We start from the raw sequence: 27,155 nt of genomic DNA on the forward strand, positions 1-27,155 counted from the left end.
ATCACTACACTAATTTGATAGTACTTTCAAATCATCCTATTCTAAGCGTTTATTTCCATTCTAGGAAATAATAAGGAGTTTTATTATTTAAACATCACTACTATTTAACCACCATAATTTCTATGTCTCTACTTAGAGAAGATCCACCAATGTTCCCATAACTTCCTTTTATTTTAGACGATCTATCAACATCATCTATACATAAATTATGTATAAAATACAAAACTAATTTGACTGTATTACCAATATTTAATAAAAATAAAATTATTGAGTACATTTATATTTTGTCTATTCACATAATAATCGCCAAAGATTCCAAATTCTGATCCATCTCCAAAATAGGAATAAAATAAAACGAGCGCTGACGTGGCCTCCCACAACAATAATTCATCATCTCCCAAAATTCTCAAATCAGAAACCAAATCAACGGCTCAGATCTCCTCCCCCGTTTCTGGCTCTTCGTTATCTTCCCCAACCTTCCCCTTCTCTGCACTCTCCCTCTCTCTCTCTCTCTCAAATCGCCTCGATTGAATCGTATATCTGTGAGAGGGAAGCTTCTAGAGCAGACATGATGGTGGGGAAGAGAGGTCGGCCGCCGATGAAGAGGACTACGAGCATGACCGAATTCACCTTGGATCTCAACGGCGGAGCTGTGGCGCAGCTCTATCAGCCGTCGGATCCTCACAATCCGTTCAACGGCGACCTAAATCAACACTACGCCGCGGCTGCTCCGAGGCTCCAGCGGCGCAATTCGGCGGATTACGCTCAAACTGCTAGTTTTCTGAGGGCTTGCTCCTTCTGCAACCGCCGCCTCGTCCCTGGCCACGATATCTTCATGTACAGGTACAATTTACATCAATCACTTTTTAAATTCGCGATCTGTTAAATCTGAATCGCATATATCTGTAATCAATTGATCATCATCTTAATTTATTTTTTTTTCCAGATTTTGTGTTAATTGATGATTGTTTTTTGCAGAGGTGATAGTGCTTTCTGCAGTCTAGAGTGCAGGCAGCAGCAAATTAATCAGGACGAGAGAAAAGATAAGTGTTCAATTACGGCGGCGAAGAAGGAAGCCGCCACCGCCGGCGGCGGCGATAAGGTGACGGCGGCGCAGATAGGCTAAAACTAGCATCTATGTGTATGTATGTATGTATGTATCCATATTGGATGGGTATATGAATATGCATGTAAATTGGGGCTGTGTTTGTATTTTCACCTCTCAAGGTGATGGGAAAAGTTTTGGTGTAAAGCTATTTCATGCTTCCAATTAATTAAAATCAATTTACAAAATCCAAATCTTGCATGTATGGCTTGAAGACTTGAAGGTACACAGTAACTTCTAACTAATAAAATTATTTTATTGTAGAATGTAGAAATGATAGTAAATGATAAATGTGTCTCATTTTTCTCTAATTCATTCCATTCTAAAAGTAATATTTCATTCTTTCCATAATTCATTCCATTCTAAAAGTAATATTTCATTCTTTCCATAAAAATATGTACACTTTTCATTTTCGTCCGTTCCTTAAAAATACGTGGATTCTATTTTTAGAAGTTATATCAATTTAATAATATAGATTGTTATCTACTCACTCTACTTTAACTATAATTATCCTCCTCTCTCTCTCCTCGTCTCTCTTAGTATAACTAATATTATAATGAGATTTACATTTCAATTTTTTTTTTAATTCACATTACTTTACCTTATTTAAAATCTCTGTTTTCTTGATATTCCTATTTATAAACCGAGGAACATGTAAAAGAAAAATATGGTTCACACTAAGTACTATACTACACAATTAAATATCTTCCTTCGTTTATAAAAAATAATCTCGGTAACGAATGGGAGTATTACAATATAAGTTTTAATTTAAAATGGCTAAAGAGAGAGAAAAGAAAAAATATTTATTAAAATATTATTAATTTAAAATAAGACTCATCCTTGGTATAAAAAAACTTATAAATATGGATTGATTTTTATGAATAGATCAAAATAGAAACATAACTATTTTTTTTGGAAAAAATCACCATATAATCATAATAAATTGGCCACTACTAGAGTAGTAATTTAATGTGGGCCAACATGCAATCATTTTTCAACAAATAATAGATGTATGAATAGTTGTATTGATAGCTACTTAAAGTTGTTTTTACATCATTGAGAGCCCAAGTCGAATATCATTGGATTGTGACGTAAGTTTCTAACAGTTTCATGGTAAAAGCGATGTTGAAATGTTAATATTGAAGTCTAATTAAGCTAGTAAATCTAATTTTACAATTAATTATTTCTTTGAGAATTCCAATTCAATTAAAAAAATATGCTGATATAACTTTCTGAAAGAGATTTTGGATTGGCGCTAACTAGATGACGTTAGATTTTCATGTATTCATTTTGCTCCTAAAGTTTCGAATAATATATCTCTCTCTCTGAAAGTTAAACTGATTGGTTGAGACTTGAGAAGGTAATGTGAAGTTTGGGGCCAACGAAAATGAATTTTGGCTGTGGGACCATTTAATTTTATACCCACTATGGCTTCAGTAGGGTTCACCAAATGCAACACCACATAATTTTATTTTTCTGATTCCAAATTTTATTTTTCTTTTCTTTTTTCAATTTATAAGTATTTTTCTTGCAAAAAGGCATCCTACTTTTCATTTTATTAATAATTGGAGTATATTTTTATCCTTCCCATGTAGACATTCACCTCTTCTAGGAATGGGTGTTAGAGTTTGGATTGAATTCTTTGAACCAATTAAAATTTTCAAATTTTAATGAAAAAATTAAAATTGAATTGAACTAAATTACTCAAAAATCTACAATATTGAATAAAATACGATTCGAAATATAAGATAATCTGAAAAATCAGAACTGAAGTTCGCAAATTTTATACTAGCATAATTCAGATTTTGGTTTTTTAGGGTTTTAAAATCATCTCCAATGGTACACTAAAACCTAAAATGGGATAGGTATTTAGCTCCAATAGTACTCAAAAACCAATCCTATTTTTGGTTTTTGAGAAAAAAATACCTATCTTTAGGTTTACACTAAACCAATACCTAAAAGTTTTTCAAATTTTGTGAGTAAAAAAAGCATAATATAGAGAATATTCTTTTAAGTTTGAGTTTAGTGTAAATGGTTGGAGTAAAATCAATATTTAGTGTGAGATTTACACTAAAATGAGTTTGAGTTTAGTGGAATGGTTGGAGATGCTCTAATATACATGAATTCGAACCAAAATATCTATCGGTTGGCAAGACTAAATCTCATGATTAAATATGTATCATGTTTGGTTCATATGATTACCCCCTCAACTTAATCCTAGATTGTTAGTCTCATAATAATTAGTCATAGTCTCCTCCCTCCAACTAAAATAATCCCACAACTTAATCCTAGATGGATAGTCTCATAATTATTAGTCATGACAACCGAACTCCACCAAAGTGTATAAAACTTAATCCAACCCTAATGACTAAAATAGGAGCTCTTAATTCTCCACTTACAGTATGGAATATTATATATTTATATACTAAGCAAATTTAAGCCATACAAACTACTGAACTATACTAACGAGTGGAGATAACAAAGGTTCAAAATTCAAATGATTTTAAATTTGGGTGGCTGTTTAATTAAGGTCAAAGTATCACACACATAAAATGTATTTATTCATGATGAATTCTTGCTTGTGTACATAATTGTACTGTCAATTAAAATACAAAAATGACAGAGAATTTAACAAATAATTTAAAATCTAGAATGCCTCAAACTGTACTGTTTGTACTTTAAACTTAAGCAAACACTAATTATTGAGTAGTACTACTCATGTTCACTTTCGATGTTCTTTAATTAGATCAAAAGGAAGAAGCATCATGTATTATTATTATTGATGAATAAAGCATCTTTACTTTGTAATTGGACCTTGGGAAATGAATATGTTTTCTTTTCTATTTGTTTTATGCTCTTTTGATTGGTCTTGTGGCGATTTGCATTATACTCTCTGCAGTAGATTGGGAAACAACATGGAATATTAAATAAATAGAATAACTTTAATCAAAAGTTGCTTTCTTCTCAATTTTATTTACTCCATTACTTTAGTTATGCTAAATCCAACTGGAAATCCCAATATATACTTTTGCATTATCAATATCTCACATAGAAGGGTAGAACAAACAAAGTCTATTTTAGAAATCCTCCTGTAAAAATTATTTATGGTGAAAAATATATCAGTATATTTTATTTTATTTCCTAATACTTTAAAATTTTACATAGAACAAACAAATAATTTATATAGATTTAACCGGAAATTTCTTAATACTTTAAAATTTTCCAAACTTGAAAACTAAAAAATAAAATAAAATAAAATACCTTTCCGATCCCCCTATATTTTTACCTATGCATTGAGGTAACTAATTGAATAAATGTTTCTCGTGACTCGATGCAACTATTGAAGATAAAGTTAGTATATTACTATTATTATAATGGATGCAAGTTGATATGACGCAACGTATGTAATAGATGATCGACGAAAGCTAATTATATAGTATATAATATAATACGATTGGTTGTGAATTAACAAATTTAGAAAATGGCCACTTGCGCTAGTGGGCATGTGGTTTCCAATTATAATCACTTAGTCCATAATAAAATTAATTATTGGTTTGCGTTTATTAATTAGATACCATCTTCGTCTACTACCAAAATTTTGAGTACTTAATTAACCGTACAAGTTTAATGCAAAATTAATAAAATCATAGAAAAAAAAAGAGGAAAAGAAAATATATTATTAGTTAAAAATAAGCTTTATATTAATAAAATAACTCTATTTAAAATGAAAAATACACTAATTTTTTGATGAAAAACAGGTTTAGCGACATGGAATATAACATGGTGTATGCCTTGTGCCCTCGTCAATGACGCCGTATTTTAAGAATTAAGAATATATATCAAAGTAAATTTTCTCAAACAAAATTCTAGTCAAATTCCTTTTCAAAATTAATTATTTCTAGCTACTTCATACTATTTTTTAATATGTGGCGCAATACATGTGAATATACAGCAGTGGAGTAATGAGTTTTATATATTTATGTCAGTTACGGTGATATTGCTTTTCGTGACAAATGATAGAAAATACAAAGATTACTAGTCCAAATTAATTCATTCATATACTTAAAAAATGTATATATATGTATTGTGTGTGTATCATTGTATGTATATTATGAATGTGTGATCTTTATCAAACAAAGACACTAATTATCCCCATTAACGCTGATTATTTAATTAATTATTTCTTCCTTTTTGAATGAATTTATTAAATTAGGGGATCTCATAGTCTTGATTCTTGTTTCCTCCCTAAATAACAGGGACTAGTTTAAGTAGTTGAGGCACGCCAAATATTATTTTCAATTTAATACTAATAAATGTATAATAAACATGACGACTGGTCAGACTGAATATAACAGCCCCATTGAGAAATAAAGTTCTACTCTCTCCGTCTCGCTTTTAGGAGTCCCGGTTGATCAATTTTGGACGTCTCGCTTTAGGAATCCCGGTTGAGATAAATTAATAAAAAATACCTAAAAAGTGTTAAAAGCGGGTCCCAACATCCACTACAACTAATAAAAAAATGTTAAAAGTGGGTCTCAACATCCACTACAACATTTATTTAACGGACACTCAATTAAAAGTGGGTCCAAACATCCACTACAATATTTATTTATTACACACTCAAACACTTCTTTCTTAAAACATGTGTCCAACTCAACCGGGACTCCTAAAGCAGGACGGAGGGAGTATTATTAAAGAGGGCCCTATCTTCTGTTCTCCACTATATCAAAAACACTACTACTTTTAATTTTTTAAGAAATTATTTGAACGTAATTCAATTATATTTAACAATTATGAAATTCTAAATTGCTATCCTGAAAACATTACGAAGTACTCTCTTCGTTTTCGTTAATAGAAACATTTCTTTTTCACACGAAATTTAAGAATAATGTGTTAAATGGATGGTGAAAAAAGGTAAAGAGAATTAAGTAAGAGAGATGGGAGAGAGAATAAAGTAAAAGGGATAATTATTCTTTGTCAAAAATAAAAATGACTCAATTAACTTGGAACTTCCCAAAATAAAAAATTACTCTATTAACGTGAAATTGAGTAATTACTAAAATATTAATGTACTACACTCATCTTTTTTTAATAAATCATATTTCTTCTCTCTCCTCATTCTATACTTTTCTCAATACTTTAATATTTTCAATTACTATACTAAAAATCTTATATGTTAATCGAAGAATGTGACTATATTGAATAGAACGAAGAAAATACTAATATTATTATTAGTACTATATCGCCTCAGGGTTCAAGCATCGGCTATTGGTGAAACGGAAATTTGGGAGTTGTGTTCCAAATTTTCCTTTCTAAATTGAGGAAAGGAAACGATTTATCATTAAGTTTGCACTTTTTATTTTTTGTATTAAGATACAATACAATTCATACACCCTTGCACTTGTATTTAATATGTTTTATTTGAACTTGAAAAATGTGTATATATTGTAGCTTAAGTAAAATCCACAACTTGACTTGCACTGATGGAAGTTTTGGTTGAAATATAGAGAAGAATGTAGGGTCATGTCCTAAAAAAAAACCTAATCCGTGGAGGACATCCATATAGCAAATATTGTGGAGTAGTATATTTTTGTATATTAAACTTGCAAACACATGTATGTATTATACACACGTGTGAGCACACACACACACACATATATCTACTACTATTATTTAGTAAGATGAAAGTTTATAGTCAAGTTTTGGTAAGACATTCAATTAATAATCAAGACTTTGGGGCTCCCACTTGTTTGGACATGTCCTATTCCCCAACCCCCTTATATTCAAAGAGCTCTTTTTTTCTCAGCGTCACACAAATTTTCTCTCATTATTTAATTTTAGATGTTTTCTTTCTATCTTCTTATCTTTGTTTTTTGATATTTCCACCTAATTTTATTTATTTTTTCTGTTTCCTTTCACTTTCATGATTAAATTCAAATACTCAATTGGTTTGGAAATAGTTTCTTTCGTTTCTTTAATGCAATTGATCATTTTTTTGACCAAAAATTGTACCATTCATTTTTTTCATATTTTAATACATTTTGATACCATGCCCAAATTATTTTGGGCCTTTGTACAGTTAATATATTATGGGCCCTTTGTAATGCAAAACATCGGCCCGTTATGCTCCTAGACCGTAACTTCAGCGCCATTAAAATTATTTTAAATCAATGCATATTTATTTGTGGACATTATCTACGTCTTCTTTTCAAAATTTCAATATTGAAGATAATCATTTTTGGGTAAAAATTAAGCATTAGTAGTTTTTTTTTTTTTTTTTGGAAAAATTAAGCATTACTTAAGTATACTTGCTTATTATAGAGACGTAAGATGTAGGGGTGGGAATACGGATATCGAGTATTGGGTTTACCCGCACCCGACCTGATATCCGCCGGGTATTGGATACCCAATATCCAATTTTATGGGTTTGGATATGGGATTGGGTATTGAGATTTAAGATAAATCGTGTATTGGGTAACACGAATGGGTATCGGATAATACCCGAATATTCAATTTATTATTTAAAGTAATTTTTAAATTAGGTTTAGCCATTTTGGGCTTCAAGAGCTAGGCTAATTTATTTATTAATTACAACTTATTAGGTTAACTTTCTCTATACTTATATAAATAGGTCAACTTCTCTTACTTTAGGTCACGACTTCTCCAAACTCTCAAGTTTTACGTATTGCATAACCAATTCATATGATTTTTATATTATAGTTAATTATTTTGACTTTTATATGACTTTTGACTGTTTAATTAAATGCGTAGCTTTTATTAATTTTACTTACATATTGCATAACCAATCCCCATAAACTTAATCATATATTTTAAAATAAAAGTGATCCATTTTTTATACTACAAAATAAATGCAACATTAAAGATATTAGTCAATTTAAATATTTCTATATTTATATTAATATATAAAATTTTAATTTTTTTATTAGTTATTAACACATATAAAGAGTCGGGTATTTGGGTACCCGATACGTCGGGTATGGATACCCGGGGCGGGTATTGGAATATCCGAAAATATATCGGGTCGGATTTTGGATAGATCTTTAGATGATTATCAGGTTTGGATACCCGATTTTTTCGGATCGGGTTTATTTCCACCCCTAGTCAGATGCATCAGTAAAATGGAAAATGTGTATTGGGCCGTTCTTTCATTAACCTCAAGTCCTCAACCCTTATTATTAGGCCTTCTTATTATCTATTTAAGCCTTCCATGCTTTAATTTATTAGATTAACGAGAAGCATTTTATAAATTCAATTGGTTTCATTGTCCTTTTTTTTTCCCCTGATAGGGTCTTCTCCACGTTCTAATTCCAAAACTACAAACCACAACCACTTGATATTTTATTATGAATAAAGTTTTATGTGTTATTGGTTCCATACATTATAAGTTTATTAGCTTTTGATCCTAAATACTCCCTCCGTCTACAAACAATAGATCTATTATTGTTCGGTACGGGTTTTAATGTAGAATTGGTAAAGTAAGAGAGATGAGGAGAAAAAGTAGGTAAAGTAAGAGAGATAGAGAGAAAAAGTGAGTAAAGTATGAGATAGGGAAGAAAAAGTGGGAAAAGTATGAGAGATAAACTTTTCATTTTTAGAAAGTGATCTATTTTTTGTAAACGTCCCAAAATAGCAAAAGTGATCTATTTTTTGTGGACGGAGGGAGTAATATTTTATTCGTCCTATATAAAAAAAGAAAACTATTAAAATTTTAGCCTGTTTTTTTAGAATGAAAACTATTTTCATTTCAGTCCGTCCTTTAAAAATAGAACTTTTTTATTTAAGGAGCGTTTCTCTCTAATGAGAGGAGATCCATTATACCTAATAACATACTCCCTCCGTCCCACAAAGATTGTCCCATTTTTTCATTTTCGTCCGTCCCACAAAATTTGTCCCATTTCACTTTTACCATTTTTGGTAGTGGACCCCATATTCCACTAACTCATTCTTACTCACATTTTATTATAAAACTAATACTTTAAAAGTAGGACCCACATCCCACCAACCTTTTCAACTCACTTTTCATTACATTTCTTAAAACCCGTGCCGGGTCAAAGTGCGACTATCTTTGTGGGACGGAGGGAGTATCTAGGCCTGAAAATTTAATCCGCGGATTTCGGGTATTCCCGACCCAGTCCCAATACCCGACGGGTTTTGGGTACCCGAAACCCGAAATTATGGGTTTGGGTACGGGTTTGGGTAGCTAATGTTATGATTTTTCGGGTTTAGGGTACCCGAAACCCGTATTAGGGTACCCGATTAAACCCCATTAATTATGTATTTGTGATAAATATTTTTATTTAGTATAGGGCCTATGGCCAGTAGGGTAAATCTAGGGTAACTTTATTTAATCACATGTAGATTTATAAATTTTTTGTGTGCCTCACTTTTTCAAGTTTCCTTCATGCCACTGCTGTTGCTCTCTTTTGGGCGTATGTTCTCTTCTTTACCTTCGTGTTCAGTTCATGCATGTTGAATTATTTAGGTTCTTATTTGTTATCTTTTGAAAATATATAGTTAATTAGTTATACTTTCTCCATTTTATTTACATGTTCATTTAATGTCTTAAAAAATTATTTTAATCTCTTTTATGTTTCAATTTATACCAAAAAGAAAATATTATTTTAAAATTAAGTAGTTTTTATTCGTCTAGTGTGTATTTTATATAATATAGAATTATAGTCAATAAATAGTATATGTATCGTGTGATTTTTAATAATTTCTATTCTCGTCACAATTTAATTTATATAAAAGAATAAATTTTAAATATAATAATTTCAGGTTTATGGGTACCCGATTAGTTGGGTTCGGATACCCGCATCGGGTATTAGGGTACCCGAATTCACATACGAATCGGGTATTAGGTATGATATTTTTGAGATTTCGGGTTCAGATACCCGAATTTACACCCCTAGGAGTATCAATCATTATTTTTCTTAATATCCTTCATTGCGTTAAAAATCTATATCGATTTAAAAAAGTTTTTACTTTTAACGTAAAGAAGGAATATGTATTGATCTACATTAAACATTATTTAATTCAAAATGTGTCCAATGCTGATTTTTTAACGGAACTCTCATACATAAATCAAAATATACTTATAATTCAAGACTAAAAAATTGTGATCCAGTGCAAAAATATCATCCACGTGTCACGTTTTCCTTCCTCGACTTGAGATAAGATGCAATCTTCATGACAATCACTAGATGGTCACTCCGATATCAACCGTCCGTTTCTTCCCACATCCAATCCCATCCGTCTATTCCCCGCCTAAACCCCCATTTCAAGTTTTCAATATCCACACATTCAAAACTCCCTCTCTTGCTCGCACTCTTCACGCCGCCGCTACAATGGCCGCCGCCCTACAGCAAACTCCGATCACATTCCGCTCCCGCTCCCCACCGTCGGCGCAACTCCAATCCAAGCCACCAACCAAACTCTCCCTCTCCTCAAACTTCAAGCTCACAAGGCTCACCCTCAGGCCCCTCCTCCGCGGCCGCAATCGCGGCCGCAGTGGGGCCAGGATGGCCAACACCGCGTCCGGGAGCTACGCCAGCGCGCTCGCGGACGTGGCGCTGGCCAACGGCACCCTGGCCGCGACGGCCGCGGACGTGGAGAAGCTCGCGTCCGAGGTGTTCTCGGACGAGGCGGTGCTGAGCTACTTCACGAACCCGACCGTGCGGGACGAGGCGAAGCGGGAGATCGCGGACGAGATCTCCCGCTCGCTGAAGCTGCAGCCGCACGTGGCCAACTTCGTGAACATCCTGGTGGACATGAAGCGCGTGGATCTGATCAAGGAGATCGCGGCGGAGTTCGAGCTCATCGCCAACCGGCTGTCGGAGACGGAGGTGGCGACGGTGGCGTCGGTGGTGGAGCTGGAGCCGCAGCATCTGGCGGAGATCGCCAAGCGCGTGCAGAAGCTGACCGGCGCGAAGAATGTGAAGCTCAAGACGGTCATCGACAAGTCGCTGCTCGCCGGAATCACCATCCGGTATGGGAATTCCGGCTCCAAATTGATCGATTTGAGCGTCAAGAAGCAGCTGGAGGAGATCGCCGCGCAGCTTGATCTCGGCGACATTCAGTTAGTCGGATGATTTTTTTTCCTTTTTTTTTGGTGTGTAATTAATCTCCAACGCTATATAGTTTTGTATGGATTTATGAATTTTTTTGGGGAAATATATACTCCTATTTGAAGATTCAATTGATGTTATTTTTGCCAATTAACAATAAATAATACTTTGTGATATGGATTTGTTGAATTCGTTATGCTCAATTGGAAACACTTAGAGGAGCCCTCGGATCATTCATTTCTTTCATCACACCATTACAAACACACAATTTTAGGAATATCGTATTGCGGTACACAGTTTATTTTATTATAAACACAAATGTTAATTTTGTGTTGTCATGGAGTGATCATGCCATATTCAAAAATAGGTTCAAAACCAAAGACCGAGCAAGAGAGTTCGTCCATAACAATCAACCAAAGCAAAATTGCATCTCAAAGTAAACAACACCTAAAAAACAACAACCACCAACTCAGTCCAAGAACATAAGAACACAACATCAGAACAGCCTTGATGACTCTGCAGAAGAAGCTATGTTCGGTCCTTGGCTCTATGCTCCAATCCGTTTCCAAGACTAAGTAGGGAGTTAGTTATTTATAGTTAGTTATGTTCTTTTATCTAATGTAATAGAGTAGGAAGTCGAGCGTATTTATAAGCTCTATCTCAGGTTTTCTTTGTGGTTCTTTCCCAGGAGATAGGAGGTCGAACCGCCCTAGAGTCTAGATATAAAAAGGGAACTTGTCAACACAGTTAATATGAATGATAAGATATTTCCCAAATTTGCTTTCTCTTTATTTTTCTCTCAAAAAACTGACGAACTGTCCGATGGAGGAGGTCTCCTCCCGTGCAGCCTGAATTTGATCGCCGGGCTTCCTCGCCGTCGATCCTTGTCACGATATCGTATCAGTCGCCCGCATCACTCCACCAATCAAGTGAAGCAACCGAGAAAACATACCAAGTTCAGTACAACAAAGATATCAATGTGTCGTGCCCCCTCGCGAAAACTCGGATGTCTTCTATTTTCCAATGTCACTCAAATCGTCGACAGTATGCCCGTTAAGAGGGGACTGGTGGAGAAAGTGTTGATGTCGTATATAAGTGTACTTACCATATCATGTTTGAATCCACAATTTGACAGTGAACACATCCACGTGAATCTCCTCATCTCTCTCTCCTCACAATTAATGTGCTTTGCGTTATCCTTATATTTCAAATTAAACGCGAAATACATCTCCTCTAATATCCTAATACAGTATGCTTATGGTTTTATTCAAACCAAAAGTAAAATAGTCATTTATTTTTGAATTTTTAGACCATTTTATAAGACATGAACAAAACTCGTGACTTTGGAAAACTCCCACCCTTTTCATGTGAAGTTGATCAGATTGTACATCCTTCCAACATTAAATTCTCCACCCCAATATATCTTATAAATGAATTCCTTCTCATATATGCTCAACACCTTCATTTCCCATCTAAATCTTGTGACATTAGAAAGAAAGTTTCTATAAAAATGAGGCCAACTTATAGTATCGTTTTGATTCTTTTCTTGTTGCTTCCCTGTGGTCAAGCTCTCAGGCCATATCATTGTAAATTAAAATCCCTGTATATATTATTTCTTCTTTATGTTAAATTAGTTATACATTGTCACATTTAACTTATTGTTGGTTTATTTCACAGATGCCCACCACAGTAGAGATGCCAACTACAAGGGTGAGAAAAATGGGCAGGAGGGAGAGTTAGGTATGGAGCTCTACCCGACAGGGTCGAGCCTACCCGACTGCTCACACGCGTGTGGAGCGTGCAGCCCTTGCCGTAGGGTGATGGTGAGCTTCAACAAGTGCGCGGTGGAGTCATGCCCCATCGTCTACCGCTGCATGTGCAAAGGAAAATACTACCACGTCCCATCTAATTGACAGTTCATTTCTCTCGTTGTTGTTGTCGCTACTTCTTTTGCCTTTAGCCTAGCCAGTTTTGTAGGACTAGTCATGGAATCCTAGGCAATTCAAGCGGAAGAAATGTTGCCAAATGAGACAAGTTTTGAGTCTACTTAGACGTGTAAATACCAGAACAAATATTCGGTTGTTTTATGATGGATCTTTTTGCATGTTTGGTCTAGCAAAAAATGTTGATGTTTATTACTGATAAGTACAATAAAAGTATTTGAACTATTTAGAGCTAACAAAGCATTGAACAGTAAATCATATACATATGTTTTTATTTAAATATACAAGCATGTTACATAGCTTTGAACAGTAAATCATATAGTACATGCATTTTTTTTTAAAGAGGATCAATAATGGTTCCTCATTTACCTTGTGGTTGGTGGGAAGCGTCTTACAAACTAAGTTGTGCTTCATCTTCTATACACACGTATATCTAGGTAAATGCAAATTAAGAATAACTAGGTAGGATTACTTATCTTCATCATTGTCAAGTTCAAGGCCCTCCTCTGCTAGAAGCTGTCCGATTAACCTTTTCTTTTCTTCTTCAGCCTTCCTGCGATTGAGATCCCTTTTCTTCAGGATGAGCGTGTGTCTTCTTAAAGTGTTGTTGAACTGCTCTATTGAAGCCTTCTTCTCTCTCACCAGTATCTTCCTTTCTTCTTCTGGATCAATCTGAATATCGAATCAAACAGCACAGTTTCTAAGCAACACAATACTTTGGTTTAATATCAGCGACTAGGTAATGCAGCGGTGACGCACCTTTGAACGAGCAAGTCGGCGTACGCGGAGATGGAGTTCGAGTTGCTGTTGTTCGGCCCATGCTGCAATTGCCATATCACCTCTTTGGTCGAATGCTTTTCGCTTCTTCAGAATCCATTCAATCCATGCTTCAGATGCCTATAAAATTTCAGTGGGTGAGGAAAATGGGAAGTGAAAAGGAAAACAAAAAACATGAGCTGCTAAAGAACTTGACTAGCTAGAATTTCTGAACAATCTCAACAGCCTGAATTATATCCAACAGACTAATGCAAATAATTTTAACATGAGCTACTGAAAAGAGTCCCGGTTTCTTTAACGGGACAGAGGGGAGGCATAAGTAACGAGATGCATCCACCATAGATTACTGTGTTCAAAGAGCTGAAAATGATTAACATTTCTCTCCTGCAATTGTCATTCTCGCCCGATCCTTTTCCAATCACACAATGTGTACCACTCACAATACTAACTATAAAATTATTGACAACTTTCAAGTTTCAACCTTTATAGTACATTTTTTACGCTTTTAAGCAGCCTAATGTTTTTTCTGAACAGATGACATAATTTTTATATATATTTAAATTTAAATCTCTCACAGAAGTTGAATGGGATTAAAGGTTGGACAAAGGAAGCTGCTAACATAGAGAAGCAAGGAACTGTAGCATTATGCAGATCTATTGACACAACTGGAGAGTTAGAAGGGCAAATAACAAATATTACCTTCATTGGATTCACACGATTGTCAGTGTCATATTGTCTCCGTTTCTCCTCATCTATAAGAAGCTCATATGCAGCCTGAATCTTTATGAACCGAGTCTCTGCTGTTTCATCTTCTTCTAAGGTCCCTCTCCCATTGTAAACTGCAACACATGAAAAGTAGAGGTCATAGAATGATAAGTTTAGTTCGCAATGAACCTGTTATCTGAAATTTAGTGACTGAATCAAATTTCTTTAAGAAGATGATCCATGCTCCTCGAGGAGCTTGCATTAATGACTAATGCAAAAAACTTCAGAGGTAAGCAGAATTTTTCACTTCATATTTTGTAGAACTATATATAACCACAACATCGATATTAACATTAAATCTATGACACATCAGAGTATGCAACTGTTGATGAATTTTTCCAGTTTATGATCAAGAACAACAGAATGTGACCGGCGTATATTCGCTGGTTACACGTTGATCGCTATTTCGTCAAAGATACACCTCATTCAGCTAATTTAAGGTCCCCAAACCAGAACATTTTTAATTTTCTTAACTGATAGCAAGTCCAATTTTCTTATGTCTTCAAATTTCATATTCATCACAACATAGGGCATTAAAAAAAAAGTAAAACAGAATAAGGTACAGCAGATTAGGGACAAACCATCAGGGTGATAGAACTTAGCCAATCGTCTATATGCCACCTTAATCTGCTCTTCATTTGCATCCTTCTCCAATTCTGAGTGAAAAATTGCAGATATTGTAAATCAATCGTGATAAAATTGCAGAAATTTTCACAACACAATCCCCAAAATATATCGATCGGACAATAACACAAACAGAGCAAAATTGAAAAAGAAAAGAGGTTACCAAGGGTTTCGTAGGGAGATTTGGAATCAGTCCAATTGGAAGCCTTGGTAGCAACCATTCTCCTCTGCCGATTCTGCCTCACCCGCGGTTCATACGGTCTCTGTTCCCCCAACCTATCGAACCAAACCGCGATATAACGCGGCGGCGGCGGCGGCGGCCGTCCCAAGCTGCGGCTGTGCTTTTCAAGCGACGAAACCCTACCCATCGATCTGTAGCAACACGCCATGGAAGCGAACACGGCGTGGGGCCTGCATATAGCCCTCAGATTGCTCATCGTCTCCAGCTAACCCCACCTGATTTAGTCGGTTTCTCACGTTTTTAGTTACGATTTTCGACGGAATTCTAGAGATGAATTGAGAAATTGTTGAAGATGAATTGACGTAGGAGTCCTGATTTGGAAAAACTTAGATTGGGTGATGTTTTCGTGTAATATTTGAATCGTTCTATGAGTTCATGAGAATCACAATTGGATTCTATACTTTTTTTTCTTTTTTTTTATTTTCTCATTTTTAATGTTTTTCATTTATTTTATGTGGTTAGATTCACTTCCCCCTTCTCTCTATTCTATTTATTGCCATTGTCAATAATTAGAATTTACTAAACTGTTTTTAACTTCTACTTTTATAAAAGCAACTCTTTAAAAAGTTCTACGGGAAAAAGTTTTTTTATAGTACTCTGATTTTTTATAGTACTCTGATTTTGGTTCAACACTTGATAAGTGGTTCAGATTTTAAATTTATACGAAAAGTTTTCATTTTGCACAAAATGTTTCATAAGTGTTTTTCCTTCTTGTTTATTGTATTAACTTTTTGTATAATAATGTATGAACTTGAAACACTAGTGAAACTTTTTATACTACTACGATTTATGAAAAAAACTTTTTGTACCAGTTAAAAACATTGATGAAACATTGTTTATAAAATGTTGTGAGATCAATTCTAGATCAGTTTTCAAATGCAAATTACTTATCTATCTAGTGACGTTCGTATTTTAACCGCCGGTCCAATTTGAACCAAAGATCCCTACCAAATACCAATGCTGTGAGAAAAATTCAAGATTGGTTATATGGACAATATTTGAATTTGTTGCATTTAAAAAATATATGTATATAGTGCTCTAAAATTCACATCTTTGCCTGAAACTGAAATCATATAAAGTAAAACGCTTGGAAAATGCTTGTAAAACGATGTAAAATGCCTGTAAACGACATTGATTCGGCCCTGCCAAACACGTTACATGATCGAGCACGAGCATCCGGTCTTTTGATGGGATTCATGCTGCAATTTATCTGAGACAATAAAGTAGAGTCATACATCGGTAGAAAAGGTTCAGCATATTGTATCATACTCAAGAGCACAAGAAGTAGTTTATTACCACTGTGTTTGTTTGGAAGAGGAGACTGCACTACGACAAGCATTGTGATAGCGTCTCCTTGAACTTCACTTAGAGGAGTTCGTGATTCATCGAGTGTTCGGTCGTTTTCTAGTATCTTCCCAGCGTTAATGAGCTTTATTTCGTCTATGGACTGAGGTCCGTTTTCTTTATCTGCAACATCAACGTGCCTCTGTGAGGTTGATAGCGAACACGACATAGAACATACATATAACACTGTTATAGGCAACACGAACTGGAGAGTCTAAAGTGAAGTTATGTTTCGCTATGTATCAGTTGCTACTGTTCAACACGGAAGGACAGGATCGAGCATCAAGACATAATTCGATGAGAAATAGTATATAGCACTGCTCTGATCCAAATCTTATAAAGAATATCACTAGGACTATAAAACTGTAACACAAAGGGTCAGCCTACTTTAAAAACCCCTATGAACTAATCAACTTCACCGGCCTAACACGTTATATTTCACGAGTAAGAAGATTTCCCATCGCAGCTAATAACAGGTGTATGGAAGATAAAATCAAGATTCTACTGTGAAGTTAACAGAGCTAGTTCGAACTTCAGTCCAGCATGGTATGGATCCAGCCAACGCGTAGCTAAAACTAATCTATTCGTATTCGGTTAAAAACTAATTTGAAGTTCAAGTACATAACCTTAACACTAGCATGACCCTTTCTCCGAAATAAACTCCTCACAAGTCACAATCATCCATCAGTTTTCAAATAAGCAACAAAAGAGCAAATGAATCAAGAACTAAACATAACAAGATGCAACAGATTCAAATAAAATCTAACACAACTATTCAGCACTGCCATTAAAACCCCAACAAGAGCCACAATTAACACTTGAGCAACCCAAAACACACATAAAGCAGGGGAAAAACACAATATATAAACCTTGGGGCCATTGTGAAATGATTGTTTCTTTGAGAGTAGTGACAGTTGTGTCAGAGCTATACTTGCTCGGCCCAATATCACTGCCATCAGCAAGCCTAAATTTAAGCTCAACTAATCCATCCACAGCCATCAAAATAAGCCTTCAAAACTGTGCAAAGCCCTCAATTTCCCAGAGCCAGCTATTCAAATTCAATCAAATAAAAACACGAACTTTATTCAAAAATATACATCTCCTGTAGCTCAACGAAACTAAAACCACATCTAGATCAAGACTTTTCAGGGATTGTCTGAAAATGTCAAAAAGAAATTCGGCTTTTGGACCACAATTGACCACTTTTCAGCTGTATAATCTTCAAGAATCTCATCAAAATTTTACGAATTCATTAAGCCAAAAAAATTAGTCTGAATGACCGAATCAGAATTGGTTGTGAAGAATTGAGAGATCTACTGGTGATGGGGGCACAAAAGATCAAATTTTGGGGAATTTTTGAAGTTGGGAGATTGAGAGGAAGAAACGGTAGCGGAGATGAATCGATGACTAAATGATTTATGGGGAATTAAATGGATAAATATTTTACTTTTAAACGAAAGAGAAGAAACTTCTTTTTGCTTTGAATTCAAAGGCTGAATTAGCAGTCAACTACTATGAATTAATCTGAATATTGGAAAAATTAATGGATAGATTTCGTTTTTGCATGCCAAAATAGTTATAAGGAAGAATAGGTTTTCTCATGAATATCAGTGAAAATTTAGAGATTTTGATGTTTGACGACGTAATATAGTTGAATAATTGGAATTGGCAAAATCCGAATTGACTTTTTAAATTTAGTGATCTTTAAAAGGAAATTATATTTATGGCATATAAACTAATTTACACATTATATAGTAAAGAAATACCAGGGAAAAATCTAGAGCTTCGCACCTTGCACGTTTGATATAATTTGCACTTTTCTAGCTTTATCGATGAAAGTATTAATGCACGTTTATATACAATTTCAAACCCCAAATAAATCATACTCCATATTAGGTATATCTAATCATCTAAATATATAATAAATATCATTACAATTACTCAGAATAAGAAATCAAAATTGTGTAAAACTATAACTGCGTATACTATTATGTCCTTCCTATGGAATATGGAGTATGCATGATTCAACTTATTTTAACAATTAATACTAGTAATGAAATCTTTTTAATATATAAATAATCTTTGTGTGATTTTGTAAGTGCATATAATATTAGTAATAAAATATTTTTAAAATTATCATTATATGGTTGCGTATGTGCATTAGTTAATACTATTAATATTTATATTAATTAGTTGGATTATGTGTCACTCCTTCCATTTTGAATAAAATATCTTGCTTTACTTTACATGAATTTAAATAAATGTAAAGCAAAATGGATGAAAAATGTTAATGTATTGCAAGTAATTATACTCTCATACATTAATTTTATAATAAAATATGATGTGTACAATGCATTTTTCAAACATAATAAATTTGAAATGAAGTACTAATATTTAGTGATGAAAGTTCCAAAATGGCAGTATAAAACATTTATGTTGGACGGATGAATTATTCCATAGGATAAAATAAAATAATATTATACTATGCATTTACATTTAGGTGTGGAAAGAATATTGAAATATTAAATTTGTGGTATATCGTGATTTTGGTATGTTAATGGTACGAAATTTCATTTACCGACCGAAAAAATGATAAAATCGTGAATGCCACATATATATTACATATATTTATAATATCAATACTGCGGTATATCAAATCGAAATTTGATAACTGTTAAAAATCGATATACTGAATTGCAGTACGACATATCGAAATACGGTACAGTAACAATATTGTAATTAGTCATTCCGAATACAATAAGAGTCAGGGAAGGATCTAATGTGCAAGGAGGAGGGGTAAATGCCATCCCTCAAAATTTCATATCTATGTATAAATTTTATTGGAGAAAAAAATTAATATTAGTTTCTTCTTTAAATGCCCCTCCTCAAGTACTTCAAATATCTACACATGTATTTTTGCCCCTTCTATGATCATTTTCTAGATCCGTCCCCGGTAAGAGAACAAAGTTTAATAATATTAAATGTATGTATAATAACTAGAGTAAGACGAACACAACTTTTAGGACGTGTCTAAGATAAAGTTTTTTCGTGTACGATATTATTTCAAACACATGGCTCCAATTTTGTCCAAAAATATACTCATGTGAAGAAATTTTTAAAAAAAATATTCTTTTATTTCAAATTTTTTTTTGAAATAATATATTCATCAAATTAAAATGGTCTTTACTTTTTACTTTGATGTGTATTGGATATTTAAGTTTTAAGAGCATCCACAGTGGCAATAGGCCAGCCATAGGTCATCCACTCTCTCTCCCTGTCACGTCATCAGCACTAAAAATCTACCTGCCACATCATTATTTTAATCGAATAGGCTAGCCTAAGGTCAGCCACAGGCTAGCCGCAATAAAAATAATTCAAAAACAACTACATTTACGAAATTAAATTTACGATAAATTACGGAATTAAATTTACGAGACATATACGGGAAAATTTATTCATTTCATTTAAATAAACAAAAGGTACATAGATAAAAAAAATTACATAATTAAAAAAAAAGAACATTGGGCTTCCACACACGAGCCCCGCCTCTCTCTACTCCTCATCGCCGTCGCCGCCATCCTCGCCGCCGCCACCCGGGACCTCCACATCGGTGGCATCTGAGCCCCCCATCTGTGCCCTCGCGGCATCCAAATCGACCCGCATGCTCTCGAGCATCGAGTGAAGAAACTTCTTCTCCGTGAGGTCAGTGACGGCCCTCCAATCTTGGAAGACAGTGTACATCTGCTCCCGCGTTTTTTGACGCGAGAAGAAGGTGTACGCGGGTGGGGGGACGGGGGCTGCCGACTGGACCTCCTGGGGCGATAGGGGGGAGGATCCCCTCGCTGCCCGTTGCGCCCGCTTTTGGCCAACCGGGCGAGTGCGGTCGCAAACGATGGAGGGGACAGAAACTCCTCAGCATCCGGGGGAGGTCGTGGGAACCACCGCTGCTGCCGCTGTAATCGCCGGAATAGTTCAGCTTCTGCTTATTCAGCCACCCAGCGTCGACCCTCGCCCGGAACTTCTCGGAGTCCTTCAGCACCAGATAGCAGTTCCAGAAGGTGAACTCCCTATAAACCCCTGGCTTGGGGAACTGACTCTTCGCTATCCTCCGGCAGTCCTCCTCAGTCTGCCCACTACTCATCATGCGGAGGGCGTTGGCGTACAACCCCGAAAATCGGCCGACCGCGGCCCTGATGCGTTCCCATCCCTTCCGGCACTCCTCCCCGCTGTAATCCTTTTCGTGCGAGCAGTACCTCTTGTAGGCTGCTCTAATCTTAGCCCACATGTTGACGATCCACTGGTTGTTTGCAACCAGCGGATCGTCGTAAACCGACAACCACGCCTTGGACAGGGCGACGTACTCCTCTTCCGTCCACTTCCTCCGTGGTCGGCGAGTCGTCAACAGCCGGCTGTTGACGACTCGCCGACCACCTTGCTCTTCTTCTTCGAGGCGGCCCGACGACGCCCCTCTACTCCCCCCGCTGGAACGGCAGTGCCCTCCTCCCCGATATCGATCCCAGCTCATGTAATGAGAAACGGTCATCCCCCAGTGAACTGCGTCTCCACTAGGGTCAACGTGTGAGACGAAGCCGTAAAAAAATCAAGAGCGGGACGATAGACCGTGTCCACCCCCGGTGACCCCTTCATCTCGGGCTGCATACCGGGCTGCATCCCTCCCTGCGGCATCTGGGGCATACCTCCCCCCGCCCGGCATCCCTCCCTGTGCGCCCGCCATCAACCCCATCAACTGTTGCCAAGGGTTGTTGTACCCTTGGCCCATCTGGCCGCCCATCTACCCCATCCAGATCCCACGAGTACCGTGGGAGTCTGAGATCCGCTTGTCGCTGGACTGAACTCGTTGTTGTTGTCCATCGCTCGATGTTGCTCTTGTATAGAAATTTAGAGAGAGAGAACTCGTTAATACAAGTGGTGCAAATGAAAATGAAACTAAAATCGCGTATATATAGTGTTTCAAAAATTTCAAAAATAAAAAAATAAAAAATAGCGCTGGTCGATTGCTCGTCGATCGCGAGCCTGCAATGGCGGCCAACGCATCGGCGAGCGCTCGCAAATCGGTGTGCGCTCACCTATTTTCTCACCGAAAAGGCGCTGGCCGATTCCAATGGTTCGGCTAGCCGACCGGCTAATGACGCGAATCGGCTAGCCGGTGCGCTAGCCGTCATTGTGGATGCTCTAACTGAAGGGATAAAAAAATTAAGGGATGAGTGAAAATGGAGAAAATAGAGGGAATATAGAAAGAGAAAAAATGAAATAAAATTGAGAAATATGAAGAAAATAGAGGGAATAGAGAAAGAGAAAAAATGAAATAAAATTGAGAAATATGGAGAAAATGGAGGGGTGAGAAAAAAAGTAAAATAAATACTCACTTGTCCCACAATAGGAGTCTTATTTAATAATGACACGGGTTTTAAGAAACTTAAAGAAAAATTAGTTGAATAAGCTAGTGAAATATGAGTCATACTCTTAGTGGGACAGATCAAAATGAAAAAAACATGACTCTTATTGTGGGATGGAGAGGTGGATATATGAGAGAGAAGAAAGTGGAAACCGAGAGAAAAGATGAGAGAGAAAATATTAAATATAAAGATTGAAATAACCTTAAGACTAAAGAGTAAAAATATGGCAACAAAGTTTGAAAACAGTGCAAAATTAACTCACAATAATCAAGTTTTCATGAAAAACTTCTGGTGGAGTATTTTATATAGATATCGTAAATGTGCAAATTCTATTTTCCTGAGACATTTTTTTTTGTAGTTAATTTGAATGAAAAATCAAGAAATTTCAAATATTCTCTATTTTCTCCTCAAACCGAATTTATGCCATTTTCTTTGTATTTTTTAGTTTCTTGGCTTCAATTTAAGATTTGAGGCTAAGACAGATGAATTTAATCAAAATCCACGATTTTACTGTTGATCATTAATACTAGCAACAAACATAAATTCATTAATGAGTATTATAATCTTACACACGATGAATAAGTAAAAAATAATAGATAAAAAAGGATTGAATGCGCCCCGCTACCATATCTGTACAAATAGAATTGTACATTTATACAGAATGGTAAAGAGGCCATTTATGATCATCTACAATAGAAATGAAAGGTTAATCCTTACCAACTCGATCTTGTTGCTCCTGGCACGAAACATGCATGAACCATTTCGTGAAGTATGTGTCCGGATATTCCAAATTCTCAATCCAAATTAATGATTGAGTACTAGCTGATTATTCAACAATGAGAATGATATAAGAGTGTGATAATTATGAATCGTATTGAAAGGCTGAAACCAACATATTAGTTGGATTCAACGTGGTTTAAACTTTTGTTTACACAAGTCTGATAACTAGAATTTAAAGGATTCAAATTCAATCACAATAAAACTGAAAATGGAAAAAATTTTATTGATTACGTAGCTGTAGTGCACGTCGCCATATGCCATGCAATTAATTAAAGTTTTAAAAAAAAATTAGGATGGCATGCAATAAATATTTGTACGTATATACTGATATACAAAATGGTTGGAAATTGGTCCAAATACTGTCACTGTTTCTGATTCTTCTCTTGTTCCTCGGGAGATGCTCTACCAACATACCCCTTTTTTTGTCCACTTTTGTTTACAGTTAATAATCATTGTGCAATTTAAGTTAAGGTTATTAATTACCGAGAAATATAGAGTATGAAATTCTATCATAGTTTAATGTTTCAGAAAAATCAGACGATAATATTATTGAAAATACAATATTGTTTCACTTATCATAAGTGACGTCAAAATGATTTTTTTTTTAAAAAATTCAGATGATATGTGCAATTATGATCATTTGATTACAATTTTTAAGACATTTTTTGTTTCCTTTTAATAAAGTATGAATAGAAGTGGAGGTCAGAGATAAATGATAGTCAGAATCAGAATTTGGTAAGTTCTCATTTATTCAAATTCTGGCTACCAGGTTCATTGAAATCCTCTTCCACAGTAATTTATGTGAATGCATCCAAAACGGTCCTTTGTTTTATTCTCTATTTAAATTAACAACAACAATAATTATAAATATACAATTATTTATATGAACATTTATTTATTTATGACTAATTTATATCTTAAGGCAAACAAATTAACGGCCCATTCCTTTAATTGGACCGATCATAATAGTATTTTAAGTCGGCACACTGTTTAACAAAATTATTGATAGTAAATGAAATGATTGAGTGAACTACATAAACGATACATGATCTTTCACTTTCGCACATAAATGGTACTTGATCTTTATTTTATATTATTTTTGATATATCATGACAAAAATAATTTTATGTACTAAATATGTGATTTTTTTGTTATGGATGATATTTTTGAAAATTTCAATCAAATAGAACCAAATATATGATTTTTTTTTATTTTTTTATTTATTTATTTTTTCTTTAGTTTATTCATATTTCTTTTTTCTACATTTTCTTCTTTTTTTAGTATTTTATCTTCATTTCTTCTTTCTTTTTTCCTTGGTTTATGTTTCCTCTTTTTGTTCTTTCTTTTTAGTGTTTTATACATACATCTAATTGCAGTCTTTTTAGTGTTTTAATTAAATTATTTATACTCATTTTAGGGTTGAAACACCTAACTAAAAATATTCAACTCTTTATCATTATGAATACAATTCATAATTTTAAATTTTGACTGAGACTATATTGATTAATTATTAATTTAATATAAAATAATAATTATTATTTATTAATTATTACTACTTTTTACTATTATAATAATAATATTATAATAATAATATTAATATAATAATTAAATATAATTACGATTAAATATATATTAAAAAATAAATTAATTATTAATTTATAACATCAAAATAATAATATTAATATTGATTAATCATAATAGTACTATAAATAGTGAGAAGAATGAGAGAATGTATCATAATATCACTTTTGGTACTAGTTTTGTCAATGCCCAAAATACCCTTTATGACACAAATGGAAAAATGAATTTGTTTCGGGGGAGGGGGGGGGGGGGGTATTTTGGGATGAATATTAGTCCCTCCGTCCCGGCTAAGATGACACATTTCTTAGCCGGCACGAGATTTTAGGAGTTATTGGTTAAATTATTTAATTGGAGAGAGAAAAAGTGGGTGTAAGTATTAAAGTAGAGAGATAAAGAAAGATGAATATTTTAATATGAGTAAGAAAAGTGGTTGAGTGTATTAATTGGAGAGAGAAAGTTTCCAAAAAAGGAAATGTGTCATCTTAGTTGGGACAAACTAAAAAGGAAAACATGTCATCTTAAGCGGGACGGAGGGAGTACATCAGGTACCAAAAATGTGATTAATAGGTAAAAAAAACGATATAAAATAAAGATCAGGTACCATTTATGTGCGAAAGTGAAAGATCATGTACCGTTTATGTAATTCATTCTAAATGATTTTCTTATATAATGACACAAGTTGCGTTCGTAAAATGCAACAATTAAATTGAGAAAGAAGATATATTTTTCTTAAATATATACCACTCCATAACAATAACTTAAATTAATCCAATTTTAATAGCTGGCGAAGACGTAATGAATGAGAAATACTAGTAATTTCGTTAAATAAGGCATCGAATGTATAAATATTAAATTCAATAGATTATATCCAGTAATTTGAATTAATTAGACACATCGCACATTTATATTACAATTCTGAGTATAGTCATTTTCTTATTTAAAACGAATATGGTAATGTGTTAAAGAGATTTTCATATTATCACGGCATGGAAAGGGAAATCCAACCGGAAATATCAAGATTTACCAAATCAGAAAAAAAGAAAAAGAGAATTAATCTTCCTAAAATTAATTCTCTAATCATTCAAAATTAATATTAATTCAAGTATCGTAATCCGAATAATAATTTCACCCAATCCCCGGATTTTTTATGATTAGCTGTCACCCCCAATTCCTGTATATTTATCTCAACCGCTCATGCAAAAACCCCCAAATTCACAATCGCCAAATCCCTAGCCTTACCGATCGATCGCCATGCCAGATCCGGAAATCGGAGACCGCATCGGTGCCGAGAGCTGTCTAGATCTCGGATCGGACGTCGCCGCAGTCCGCAGAAGGCAGAGGCGCCCCGCGGCGCCGGAGAAGAAGGAGCTTCCGCCGCCGATCACGTGGCTGGTGCGCGCGGACAGTCACCGGTCGCCAATGCCGTGGGTTATGAGGAAGTACTACACGAGCGACGGCAGATTGATAATCAGAGAGGAGAGGGTGAGGTGCCATGACTATTTCGTCGCCGATCGATCGGATGGACGCCTCGTTCTCAACCTCGTCCACGTTGACGACGACGACGGCGTCGAGGATGCGGCGGAGGAGGAGATGCGGCGTCCTGAAATCGTTAATGAGGCGATCGATTGTGATTTGAGTGTGGAGGAAGCCGCGGCGGAGTGCTATAAGTATAATGGATTGGGGTTGAAGCCCTGCGGTGGTTTTGTTGCGACGGTGCCGGTGTTTACTCCGCCGGTTCACACATGAATACATACAGTTTCTCTCTCTCTCTCTCATTAAATGAATGCATTTTTTCAATTTTTATTTTATTTTTGCTAATAATGTGTGATATTGTTTTATTGGTTTTAACTCGAAAATTAATTAGTGTATCGGAAAATTTAATCAACTTTAATATTTTGGTTAACTAGTGTATTATAATATGACAAAGTTACATTTAGGGCTAAAATGTTTGAATAGAGAATTGCTAATTTAATATGATCAATTAGGATGAAAAATAAGAAGCATTTTATCATTTTATGGTGTGTTTCTAAATTCTATTTTAATGGAGTAATATTATAACAAGATAAAAATAAAATATAGATTAAGAAGCATACTTTGGTATTTTTACAATATTATAGCAAGTTACTATAATACTTAAAAGTAAAGATTGAATCATTTATTCAACAAATCTTATTTTCTCTTTTCATCCAATTTGAAACTAATAAATTATTTTATTTTTGTTGAAGTGGGAGGTTTATGACTCTTATCTTTCGATTATATATCTAAAATCATGTTTAATTATCCATTTGATGAACTCCAATCTTTTAAATTTAACCGCTCCTGAACTTGACAATTATTATTATTATTATTATTATTATTATTATTATTATTATTATTATTATTATTATTATTATTATTATTTGAGAAATAGGGATTTGGTTCAACTCGGAAACGAGTCCCAGTTTTCGTGGTGCCTTCGAAATTTAAGTGGATAGATATAAACTTTACTTT

General features: G+C 34.6%; 6 protein-coding genes across 6 annotated transcripts; 4 read left to right on the forward strand and 2 right to left on the reverse strand.

The window, feature by feature from the left end:
* Nucleotides 1-482: 482 nt before the first annotated feature.
* Nucleotides 483-1,293, forward strand: LOC125193154 (FCS-Like Zinc finger 5-like). The gene is made up of 2 exons (XM_048090899.2): nt 483-843; nt 979-1,293. The coding sequence occupies exons 1-2, from the start codon at nt 569-571 to the stop codon at nt 1,124-1,126; spliced, it is 423 nt and encodes a 140-aa protein (XP_047946856.1). The 5' UTR covers nt 483-568; the 3' UTR covers nt 1,127-1,293.
* Nucleotides 1,294-10,404: 9,111 nt separating this feature from the next.
* Nucleotides 10,405-11,324, forward strand: LOC125192752 (ATP synthase delta chain, chloroplastic-like). The gene has a single exon (XM_048090384.2). The coding sequence runs from the start codon at nt 10,474-10,476 to the stop codon at nt 11,215-11,217; it is 744 nt and encodes a 247-aa protein (XP_047946341.1). The 5' UTR covers nt 10,405-10,473; the 3' UTR covers nt 11,218-11,324.
* Nucleotides 11,325-12,600: 1,276 nt separating this feature from the next.
* LOC125196178 (protein EPIDERMAL PATTERNING FACTOR 2-like) lies at nt 12,601-13,297 on the forward strand. The gene is made up of 2 exons (XM_048094585.2): nt 12,601-12,779; nt 12,871-13,297. Exons 1-2 carry the CDS (start codon nt 12,704-12,706, stop codon nt 13,104-13,106), a joined length of 312 nt encoding a protein of 103 aa, XP_047950542.1. The 5' UTR covers nt 12,601-12,703; the 3' UTR covers nt 13,107-13,297.
* An 82-nt stretch (nt 13,298-13,379) lies between these two features.
* On the reverse strand, nt 13,380-15,931 carry LOC125196176 (Chaperone DnaJ-domain superfamily protein). The gene is made up of 5 exons (XM_048094583.2): nt 15,466-15,931; nt 15,260-15,334; nt 14,613-14,752; nt 13,896-14,033; nt 13,380-13,808 (listed from the first exon to the last, which is right to left on the reverse strand). The coding sequence occupies exons 1-5, from the start codon at nt 15,737-15,739 to the stop codon at nt 13,605-13,607; spliced, it is 831 nt and encodes a 276-aa protein (XP_047950540.1). The 5' UTR covers nt 15,740-15,931; the 3' UTR covers nt 13,380-13,604.
* Nucleotides 15,932-16,526: 595 nt separating this feature from the next.
* On the reverse strand, nt 16,527-18,369 carry LOC125196177 (membrane-anchored ubiquitin-fold protein 6-like). Its single transcript, XM_048094584.2, has 3 exons — nt 17,757-18,369; nt 16,840-17,010; nt 16,527-16,753 (listed from the first exon to the last, which is right to left on the reverse strand). Exons 1-3 carry the CDS (start codon nt 17,884-17,886, stop codon nt 16,698-16,700), a joined length of 357 nt encoding a protein of 118 aa, XP_047950541.1. The 5' UTR covers nt 17,887-18,369; the 3' UTR covers nt 16,527-16,697.
* A 7,455-nt stretch (nt 18,370-25,824) lies between these two features.
* LOC125191800 (uncharacterized) lies at nt 25,825-26,521 on the forward strand. The gene has a single exon (XM_048089219.2). It carries the CDS (start codon nt 25,917-25,919, stop codon nt 26,409-26,411), a length of 495 nt encoding a protein of 164 aa, XP_047945176.1. The 5' UTR covers nt 25,825-25,916; the 3' UTR covers nt 26,412-26,521.
* Nucleotides 26,522-27,155: the final 634 nt, after the last annotated feature.

The sequence above is a fragment of the Salvia hispanica genome, chromosome 4 (assembly GCF_029641045.1).
Source record: "Salvia hispanica isolate PSC_SH4W2 chromosome 4, Shi_PSC_v1, whole genome shotgun sequence".
Lineage (NCBI taxonomy): Eukaryota > Viridiplantae > Streptophyta > Magnoliopsida > Lamiales > Lamiaceae > Salvia > Salvia hispanica.